Below are 12,151 nucleotides of genomic sequence, written 5' to 3'. Positions count from 1 at the left end.
GGTCATTAAATACATAAAGAAAAATATAAATAAAAAAATATAAATATATATATATATATATATTATATTATATATATTTTTTATATATAGCTATGTATTCACACATAATATAAACTTTAATATAAGGTTTTCAACCTACACTAAAATATTTATTTTTTTATTTTTTTTTAATTATAAAAAAAAAAAAATGTATCTTTTTATTTTTAGGAATTATATATTATATATTATATACTATATATATTTTTTTTTTTTTTTTTTTTTGTATCCACACGTAGTTTTTTTGGTATATAAATTTTTATTTATTCTATTATATATATATATATTTACAAAATATAAATATATAAATATATAAAAACACGTATAAATATCAACAAATCAGATGTGTTTCCTTTTTAACATTTCATACAAAAATATTTCAGATGTAATAAGATACATACATATATATATATATATATATATATATATATATATATATATATTTATTTTATTTTTTGGAAAATGTGTTACATAACATTGAGATAATATATTTCTATAACTTTATAAAAAAGATAAAAATAAAAAATATATAAATAAATAAATAAATAAATAAATAAATATATTTTTAAATTATTTTTTTTTATAAAATTTGAATAAAATAAAAATAACACATTAAAAAAAAAAAAAAAAAAAAAAAAAAAATATATTATTTACATTTTGACATAGGTATAATATTTTTTTTTTTTTTTTTTTTTTTTTTTTTTTTTCCATATAAATATATATATAAATATATATATATATATAAAATTTTTTAAACGGTTTTTTAAAAAAAGCCAAAAAAAAAAATGGTTAAATGTTTTAAAAAAATGTATTTTTAACAAAAAATATTATATGCTAACGCGCTATATAAGTCCAAAATGGAAAAAAAAAAAAAAAAAAAAAAAGTATTCTTTACACGTACATATATATAAATATAAAAAATAAAAATATATAAATATATATATGAACATAATATTTACAATTTTCATGATACATAATTTTTTTTTTTTTTTTTTTTTTTTTTTAAATGATCCTATTTGTGTTTCTATATAAAAATTGTGATCTATATATAAAATATATATATATATATTTTTTTTTTTTTTTTTTTTTTTTTTTTTCAAAATTTGAGCTGAAATGATATTATCCGAATTCATATATATACATATACATATATATATATATATATATATATATATATATAATATATTTAAGTACACCCTTTTTATGCTCATGATAATTACAGAATTCGTATATAAATAAATTATTATATATATGTATATAAGAATACATATATATATATAATGGCAATATATTTATAATATATAAAGCATACATACAAGTAATGGCATTATATATATATATAATTAATTTTTTTTTTTTTTTTTTTTTGCACACACATAATAGGTACAAATATAATATCTATATATAAAAAGGAAATATAATATTAAAATCAAGATTTTTATTTTATATGATTTTTTTCATTACATTTATAAAACGCAAATAAAACATATTTATACTTTTAAAGAGTAAAAATATCTTCATATATATATAAATATATATATATATATATATATATATATATATATATATGTTTAATATGTAAGTATTTCTTTTAATAAATATATTATACATATAAAATATATAACTTATTAAACAGTATTCTTCTATATGTACTTATTTAAATATTCTTTATTATAGTATTATAAAAAGAAAAAAAAAAAAAAAAAAAAACCACGAATAAATAATACGCCTATGTTGACTTTTATTTAAATTTTTTTTTTTTTTTTTAAATATAGTATTATGGAAAAATAAAAAGGTACAGGAATAAAAAAAATATATATTCTTGTAATTTTTTTTTTCTATGAAAAATATATAGCTCTCTCTCTCTCTCTATATATATATATATATATATATATATATCCCTATTTATTATTATATTTTTTTAAATACTTATTTTAATCCCTTTTAGACAAAATATTAAAAAAGAATAAAGTTTTAATTACTTATAAAAAATATTATAAATTTCCATTTTGCAAAAAAAACAAAAAACAAAAAAAAAACAAAAAAAAAAAAAAAAAAAAAAAATTATAAAATGAAGAAATATATATTAAGATAAATGATTCACAAAAGTATTAAAATTTAGATACAATGATTAAAAAGAAAAAGAAAATGTTTTAATTTTTGGCGAAAAAACATTTTTTTAAAATATACTTTAATATTATATATATATATATATATATATATAATAAGTATATTATATATTTATTGTCCTTTTTTTTTTTTTTTTTTTTTTTCCCAAATATATATCAGATGGAATATAAAATATATATTTATACGTCAATATATATTTATATATATTCACATATATTTACACTCATATAATATTCTTCCATCTTTTTTTTTTTTTTTTTTTTTTGTATATTTATAATTTGATCCTCTTAAATATTTCTTCTTGTCGAGATTCCATATTGCAATTTTGGAAAATAGACTTTGATTTTTCAATGGCTTCTTCAAGATATTTATGTACAATATCTGAACTCCATTGAGCTAGATGTTTTGTAGTCATAATATCATCATCATCTTGATTTTCTTTTTTTACTTTTGATAAGCTTTCATCTTCAATATGAGAGATATTTTCAAACCCCACTTCTGAGTCTGAATACATTGGATATAAATGCAAATTGCCTTGAAAAAAAAAAAAAAAAAAAAAATACAAACATATATATATTATATATATATATATATATATATATATATATATATATATATATTTATATTTATATATTTATTTATATTTATCTTTAAGCTTTTCCATTTTACCCTCTTCCCCTTCTAAATATATATATCTATTTTTGTCCTTTTTATTTTTTTCTTCACTTTGTTCAACACCATTTTTGTTTACCCTTTCGATCTTTACATGTTTGGTAGCTATAAATGAGTTTATATATAATGTATTTTGTGGTCAGCATTCATATATGTAGGTATATATTATGGGTGTAAATAATACCATATCATATAATATATATATATATATATATATTATTTATATATCTTACCTATGAGCCAACGCTTCTCATTAATTTTGATGACCTTTTCATTTTTTCTTTTATTTCTAACATTCAATTTAAAGCAACATTTGTTTTCCAATATTTTTTCATCATTTGTTTTTATCACCTTGTTTGAAATATTTTTAGATACAGGAAAGGTTATATCATCAACATTAACATATTTATTGTCTTTTAAAATATACGTTTGATTATGTGGTTTCTTTAGATAATTTTTTATTTCATAATTATTATTCATATTTATCAATTCTCTTCTTTTCATATTATTATTTTGTAAGTGTGGAAATACGTCATTTTTATTATTTCGTAGGTTGTACGTATTATAGCATCCCTTCTTATATTCATTCATATCACATCTTAGTTTATTTACTTTAATATGAAAATTATCAACCTGATTATTCCATCTCTCATCTAAACTTTCCATGTCTGTTCTGTTCTGTTATGTTATCTTATGTTATATTGTTATGTTGTTTTTTTTTTTTTTTTTTTTTTTCTTTTTTAGCAAGGAAACCTTAACAAAAATTAAAAATATAAAAATAAAATCAAATTAAATAAAATGACATAAAATGAAATAAAATAAAATAAAATAAAATATTAATTATACGATTTGGAGGGCGTAAATAAGGCCAACAAGAACAAATTATATTGTGACAAAAAAAAAAAAAAAAAATTAAAAAAAAAATTAATTCATAAAGGCCAATATAAAAACCTTGACAGTTCTCTAATATATATATATATATATATATTTATGTTCATATATATATATATATATATATTTTTTTTTTCTTGTATCTTACAGATTTCATAATATATATGAATACGAGGGGATAAGGTTTATTTTGTAGGGAAAAGAAAAAATAACATATATTAGTATTTTATGAAATAACAGGGATCGTCAAATTTAATACCTCAAAGAAATCGCTATAAAAAGTTTGATAATATAAATGTATATAAATATTTTTGTGTAGATACACCCTTATTGAAGGGATTATATCTAATTAAAAAAAAAAAAAAAAAAAAATATTAACTTCTTTCAACACATCCATATATACATATATATATATATATATATTTATTTATTTATTTATACCATTTAATATGTATTATTAATATTCATTCCCATGTACTATCTTTGAACTTATATTTTTGAAGAAATAAATTCATCATTTGATTGTTGTTAGAATCACATGTAGACATATAACCTTTTTCTATCAACATTTCTTCTATCTTTATTAAAACATATGAATCAATACATGCATATATTATTTGTTCTTGGTTAAGTGGTCTTATATTCCAGTTAGCTAATTGAAATTTTTTATTTAACTTTTTATTTAATATCTTTATACATAAGTCATTTAAACTTTTAACATATAATTTGAACATTTGTTTGTTTGGTATATTAATATTATTATTTTTTTTTTTTATTTTATTCATTAAATTCTTATTAAAATTATAAGGTGTCGAATGTACTAATTCTTTGAATAAATGTACATCATTTGATTGAATCATATCTCTATTCAATGTTTCAAAATATAAAATATTATAATTCTTATAAGAAGGTGTTCCTTCCTCTTTTCTTGTATATATATATATATTATTATTTAAATCTATAATATTGTTATATATATTTATATGTGATATGTTTTGAAAATATGAAGACATTATTTTAATATCCGAAGGGAAATTAAAAAACAATTTATATATAAACGGATTTTCTAATAACCATTTAAAAAACGTATATATCATAAATTTATAATTATAATCAATATAATATAAATCTATTATATATATTTTATTATTTGTTGAAATAGATAGAACACTAACAGTATTTTTTTTTTTTTTATAACTATCCCATTCGATATCTATACCTATATAATATCTTTTTTTTTCTTTTCTAAGTGTTTCATTAATATATTCATATGTTAATATATTATCATTATAATTTTCATTTGTATAATTAACCATATCCTTTTTATTGTATATATTATTTTCCCAATGATTGTTTACTTCCTCTTTTATCGTTATAACCATATTGTTAAAATCATCAACACATTTTATGTACTTTACATTTTTAACGTCTTCAGGTAAATTAAAATATTCCATATATAAATCGTTATCATTATCGTTATCGTTATTGTTAACTTTATCGTTATCGTCATCGTAATCCTTAACATAATCAATTGATCTTTTCAAAATGTTAACATTTATTTCTTGATCTCTTATATTTTCCTTAAGATCATTTTCATACTTGTTCATAAGTAAATATTTCTTTGCTGCTAAATGACTCCATTCGTTAAAGCACATTCCTATAAAGGGGTCAGAAGGAAAAAAAAAAAAAAAAAAAAAAATAATAAATAAAAAATAAATATATACATATATACATATATACATATATAAATATATATATATATATATATATATTTTTTTTTTTTTTATACCTGTGGTATCATCTGATGATAGGAGGTGCAAAAGCATTTCCTGCCTTAACCGATGACACTCAATATCGTTTAATAATAAAAAGAGTGTATTTTTCAACTGCTTATTTACTATACGTTTTAATAATAAGAAATAATTAAATGTACCGTGTTTCTTAAAAGGTGTGAAAATATTCATGTTGACATTTTTAAAAAATGAAGCGAATTGAATTGCTGTAGTAATATATATATTTGTTTTATTAATATACTGAGAAAATAAATAATCTACATTTTGTACACTTATATTTTGTTTTAATATATTCATATCATAATTAATAGAATGTAATACATACAAAAACTTTGGATAATTAATAATTTCACACATCAAATTTATATTTAATTTATTTTTATATGTTATATTATTCTGGAAAAAAAAATGTAAGCTATTCAATAATATATCTTGTATAATATTTTTTTGTTTCTTTCTTAAAGACGGACTAACAGATATAATTATATCATCATTAAACAGGCTAAATATATATTCTCCATATTCATTATTATATTCAAAAATTTTATGATAACATTTCAATAAATTAAAATATATTTTTTTTATATTATCTTTATATTCATTACTATTAACAACATTTTTTGTACTTAAATGTTGTAAAATATAAAATATTATATTACTTGTTATATTTTTTACATCTTTACCTTTACATAAATATGGTATTATATCATATATTTTGTTTTTAATATATATATTATTACGTGTAGATATATAATTTCTACTACATTTTCTTATAATACAATTATAATAAATATATTCATAATTCTTTCTATATATCACATTATCTAATCTCACATCTTGTCTGTACCATGAGAATCTATTTAATGAACAAAAATTATAAACGCTCAGTACCCTTCTTATGTTCCTTTTTTCTCTTATTTTATTGTAACTAATATGTGATGTCATGTAATTTAAATTTATAAACCCCAAACGCTTTTTACAGTGGTTTAAAAAAGGTGATTCTCCAAACATGATAGGAACACATTTATTAGTATATAAATATGTAAATATATAAATATATATATATATATATATAAATATATATTATACTCTTACATTTTGATATAACGTATAATTAAATATATAAAAAATTTAGAAACCTCCATTTATCCTATTACAATCTGCTATCAATAATTTTATACATAATGAATAAACGAAAAAAAACAAAAAATGAAGGAAAAAGGAAAATATACTCTTTTCGTTTTAATAATTAAAAGCCCTATTACATACATACATAATACATACATACATAATACATACATACATAATACATACATACATAATACATACATACATACACACATATATATATATTATATATATGTTTCAAAAACAAACTTGCCTAAAATATAAAAATCCCATAGTCCAATATTATGTGCTCTACCAAATATATTTACATTGTCATATATATATTCTTTAACACATTTGATTTTCTATTTTTACTATTTTTCATAAATAATATTCATATATAGGAAAAATAAAACACTCATGGCACACATAAAACATTTTTATGATTATAATTAAAACAATTTTTATAGTTTTTATTTAAAAAAAAAAAAAAAAAAAAAAAAAAAAAAAATTAAAACATTTTATACATATAAAACAATTCAATATGCAATAAAAAAAAAAAAATTTCTTTTTTTTTTAATATATATATATATATATATATTTACATATATTGTTAATTAAAATTAAAAAAAAAAAAAAAAAAAGTAGAAACATAAATAATATATTATATATATAATATATATATTACTAAACAGATACAAAAAAAAAAAAAAAAAATTTTATAACAAAAAATATATTTTTTTTTCCATTTGTGATGTTTGAAAAAAAAAAAAAAAAAAAATAATATTAAGAGAGATAATATAATATATTTTATAAATAACATTATGAATGAAAAGAATATATAAACACATAGATAAATATTATAACATATGCATCATATATGTGTGGTTATTTATTTTCATATATTTCTATTTTATTTGTTGAAGGAATGAATACAAAATTTTAAAAGTTTTTATTGGGGTGGATAAAATTTATCCACAAAAATTTGTTTGTCCGATATAAAATGAGCCTCGTGGTTATATAGAATATCATCTTTTATATTTGTAGTTATTAGTAATAAATAAGAAGAATCTTCTTTTTCTAATTCTACTAAGGGTATTAATACGGAATTAAATTTTATATAATAATCATATGCACATGTTGAAAGAGGAAGGACGTCATTTCCTGTATTTCCATGAATATTACATTTTTGAATTAATTTATATATTGAATTATTATAAGTAATACATGATATGAATGAATTATTTTTTAAAATGTTTCCATTTTCACAATCGTCTGCTATCTTTCTTGAGTCGCTAATTCGTTTATATATATTAACAAATGGTATGCCTTTAATATCCATATTTTGAAAAAATGTTATTCTTAAAGATAATAAAGTCATACATGTTGTATGAAATAAAATGACGGAATAATTTTTTAAAGAATATAAATGTACCAATTCATATTTGAAAAATGAAAAGGGGGGTACAATATAAGAATAAGGAATAAAATACAAAATCGGTTTCTCTTTATTATTTGGATAATGTACACATATTTGATAATTACCAGTAACATTAGCTCTATATAAAGAAGGCAACAGACAATATATTCCACTTTCTAATGTACATTCTATATAACAACAACCAGCTTTATATGGACCACTAGATATTATATCTCCTTTCTTTAAAGATCTAGGTGATGATGTATTACCCTTAAATATTCTTAAATTAACTGAATGCTCTTGAGAACATTCTAAGAATATATAAAATCTTGTACATTCTGGAACATATAAACGTATATGAGGGTTTCTAAAATACGACCACAAATTATTAGAACAACCACCTGCACTTTTGTTGGTCCACATACCTTTAAAATATAATGATGAATAATTATCAGGTAATAATGGAGGTATTTCATATAATGATAAATGGGTATGACTAAATACTTTAATAGTAAAATTAAATTCTTCTTTTTGTGAATACTGGGATACAATTAATACATAATCTATATTTCTCAATACATCTGGATCATTTTCAATATTTTGTTTTTCATTATTAACATTTGTTCGGTCCTTACTAGTGACTATATTATTATTGTATTTTTCTTTATTATATGTGCCATTTTCTTTTTGTACATTAGTTATCGCATTATCCACATTATACATATTATACATATTATCCACATTATTCACATTATCCACATTATCCACATTATACATATTATTCATATTAACCGTGTTGTTTATTATATTCTCTACATTTTTACAATTTTCCACATTTTGCGTATTACTTTTATTTTTTTCCTTCTTCGAATCATACATCATATTAATACTCGTCAGGTCATCCTTACCACCTATTATCAACTTTATAAATGTACACTCTCCATTCGAATATATCCCTTGCTTTATTGGAAATAAAGGACATATGATTCTATCATTACCTGCATGCACATGTAAAGCTAAATATTTTTGAGACACATCCGTTTTACGTTCTCTTACATGTCTTGATAAAAGTATCCATACTTCTATTGGTTTCTTACCTATATAATATAAGCCATCTTCTGATAAATCTTGTTTTCTTACATTTAAATGTAGAGCAAATTGAGGATTGTACGCAACTAAATGTGTATCATCTAATAATATGGATGAATTTAATAAACTATTGTTTTCCCATTTTGTATGTATTTCAAATTGGTATGGAAAAATAACACTATTCCAACATATATATATATGTGAAAAATATTTTATTACATCTTTCCAAGGAATCCAAAAACAACCATCATCTTTACTTATAGCTTTTTCTAATGAATAATTTAATTTTTTTTGTAATTCTTTAGTCCATGTTTCATAATCATTATGAGAATATCTTCCTTTCCATCTAATACAACCCCAAGGGTTTTTTATATATAATAATTTATCTCCATTATAATTTTCTATATTTAATATTGAATAAGCATGTCTTGTTACAATCCCTGTTGATATAGAAACACCTTCTGGATAATCTAAACCAGATGGCGCAGCATCCTTTAATTCTAATGTACCTAAACACACAACACATTTTCCTTTTTTTATGCCATCATAAATATTATTCCAAACACTATCCCATTTCTCGTCATACTCTTCATATTGTTCATATTGTTCATATGGTTCATATTTTCCTTCTTCACAATTTATACCCAACGTTTTATGGCCTCCTCTTTTAATCAAATCACTATAATTATCCACTGACCCGTTCATATATTTAGCAAAATCCATAGTGGCTAATTCTTCCTTTAAAAACTGTTTCTGGAGCTTATTTCTTACTTCATAATCGTCTTTATAGCAAAAATTGTAATTATTAAAACATATATTATCATCACACATATATTGATCATGATCCGTATTATTTTTATTATTATTATTATTATTATTATGATTATACTTTGTGTCCTCTACAAATTCAACACTGTTAACATATCCATGTTTCTTATTTATCATTACCTCGTTAGTTTCATATACCAATTCATCTATACGCTCATCCCTTATTAAAGAATGCGTACTATGTTTGTCAAAAGAAGGGGGAGAACTACTAATCTTAGATTTCAAAGATATGGTTACTGGTATCCAACCTGTCAAATAATACAAATCAGAACCAGGATTAGAACCAAACATAGAATATGATCCTCCCATCAATTTAACAAAAGCTTTTTCTAATAAGGTAACCCATAATTCTTTTTGATTATTTGAATAAGCCACAAGCAATGAATTATTGTTCTTAACCGGTACATAATCATCTATTATTATCTTTCTTTGTATACCATTACAATGAAGTCTACATATATACATACCACAAGGATTAAAAATAGGCCACGTTTTATTTATACATAAATAATTCCAACTACAAGGTGTTATAATACTAGAAATAACAGGTATCTTATGTTTTTTCTCATATTCTATTAATACTGTTAATGAAGACAGAAAAGAACAATCCGCAACAAAACCTTGTCTTATACAATTATTATATAAATATGGTGACATAACAATTGGATTTTCATATAATTCTGATAATCTTTTCCAAGAATCAAATTTTCTTTTTTGTCTAATACTTAATTCTAAGAACCCATCGGGATCTGTCCATTTATAATTCAACCATCCATATAATTTAAAACCATTTACGTAATGAAATATACATCTCTTCTTATCACATTTTTTACAACACATGTAATTCTTTTTAATACAATCCTCATTTACTATATATTTATGATCACAAGTATCTAATAAGCATTTCTCCCATTCTAATTTGATATTCTTCGATTCGTTTGTTTTACTTTTTTGTTTATAATTAGATTTGTCATACGATTTGTCATACGATTTGTCATACGATTTGTCATTATATTTGTCATTACATTTGTCATTACATTTATCATACGATTTGTCATACGATTTGTCATTCCATTTATCATTCAATTTATCAGTCTCTTTATCCTTTTGTTTAAATTTTTGTATCTCTTTAACACTTGCATTATTATTATACACATCATTAATATAATTATTATTTTTAATTTTATCATATTTGCTTGTATTACATTTTAAGTAACCTTTACGTTCTTTGCTTTTACCCATTCCTTCTTTTTCATTTTCTACATAATGGGAATAATGTTTTTCTTCTTTCTCAATATTATAATTCCTATATGTATGAACATCATAAATTTTATTATTTATTTCTGCGTTAGCATACTCAAGATTATTATGTTGTGTATCGCGATGGTTCCCTTCCTCTACATAATTTGCTTCAAAAATGAATGAAGGTTTGACAATATTATTAATACTAATATGGTTATTATTATTATTATTATTATTTTTATTATTATTTTCTTTTTTTTTATTATTATTATTTTCTTTTTTTTTATTATTATTATTTTCTTTTTTTTTATTATTATTATTTTCTTTTTTTTTATTATTATTATTTTCTTTTTTTTTATTATTATTATTTTCTTTTTTTTTATTATTATTATTTTCTTTTTTTTTATTATCATTATTTTCTTTTTTTTTATTATTATTATTTTCTTTTTTTTTTTGATATATTAGATTCAAATTAAAATTTTCACTCTTCTTATCATGATTTTCATTAAGGTGGGATGATGAAGAGGGCCTGGATTTAAACGCATCTATGGATGATGTAATATAATAATCATATATATTATCGTCACATTTTTCATTATAATGTTCATTTATATAATGTAAATCATTTTTCTTTATATTATCATTTGACATTATAATCGTATTAGTAGAATGTGTGTTATCATAACTTTTTACATTTATATTTTTTTCTTTTTTGTCATATATATTATACATATTATGAGATATTTTATTTGTACATTCATTTGTACCTATGTCTTCTATATGATTTATTGATTTTATTTTATCTCCCTGATTCAACATGTTATTTAATGTCGTATCTATTTTATAAAAATCCTCAGAATTGATTAAAGATTCCTTGAGTTCATTAGTTATGTGTTTATTTTTTATTTTTGTTTTATGATTATCTTTTATATTATTATAGATG

The 12,151-nt window shown here is 19.8% G+C and overlaps 3 protein-coding genes across 3 annotated transcripts in view; all 3 read right to left on the bottom strand.

Annotated features, from left to right (window-relative positions):
• Positions 1–2,437: 2,437 nt before the first annotated feature.
• Positions 2,438–3,504, bottom strand: PF3D7_1362600 (conserved protein, unknown function; the record flags this gene model as incomplete). Its single annotated transcript, XM_001350301.1, has 3 exons — positions 2,438–2,700; positions 2,836–2,943; positions 3,072–3,504. The coding sequence occupies 3 exons, from the start codon at positions 3,502–3,504 to the stop codon at positions 2,438–2,440; spliced, it is 804 nt and encodes a 267-aa protein (XP_001350337.1).
• Positions 3,505–4,193: 689 nt separating this feature from the next.
• On the bottom strand, positions 4,194–6,467 carry PF3D7_1362500 (exonuclease, putative; the record flags this gene model as incomplete). Its single annotated transcript, XM_001350300.1, has 2 exons — positions 4,194–5,386; positions 5,519–6,467. 2 exons carry the CDS (start codon positions 6,465–6,467, stop codon positions 4,194–4,196), a joined length of 2,142 nt encoding a protein of 713 aa, XP_001350336.1.
• Positions 6,468–7,581: 1,114 nt separating this feature from the next.
• Positions 7,582–12,151, bottom strand: part of PF3D7_1362400 (calpain) — a gene marked incomplete at both ends in the record, with an annotated part of 6,147 nt that continues 1,577 nt past the window's right edge. Inside the window, one exon of the mRNA XM_002809052.1 lies at positions 7,582–12,151. This exon is cut by the window's right edge and continues 1,577 nt beyond it. Coding sequence (XP_002809098.1) covers positions 7,582–12,151 — 4,570 coding nt within the window.

This window comes from Plasmodium falciparum (genome assembly GCF_000002765.6).
Source record: "Plasmodium falciparum 3D7 genome assembly, chromosome: 13".
NCBI lineage: Eukaryota > Apicomplexa > Aconoidasida > Haemosporida > Plasmodiidae > Plasmodium > Plasmodium falciparum.
Note: the sequence above shows the minus strand (reverse complement) of the source record. Positions and strands in the feature narration are given on the sequence as shown.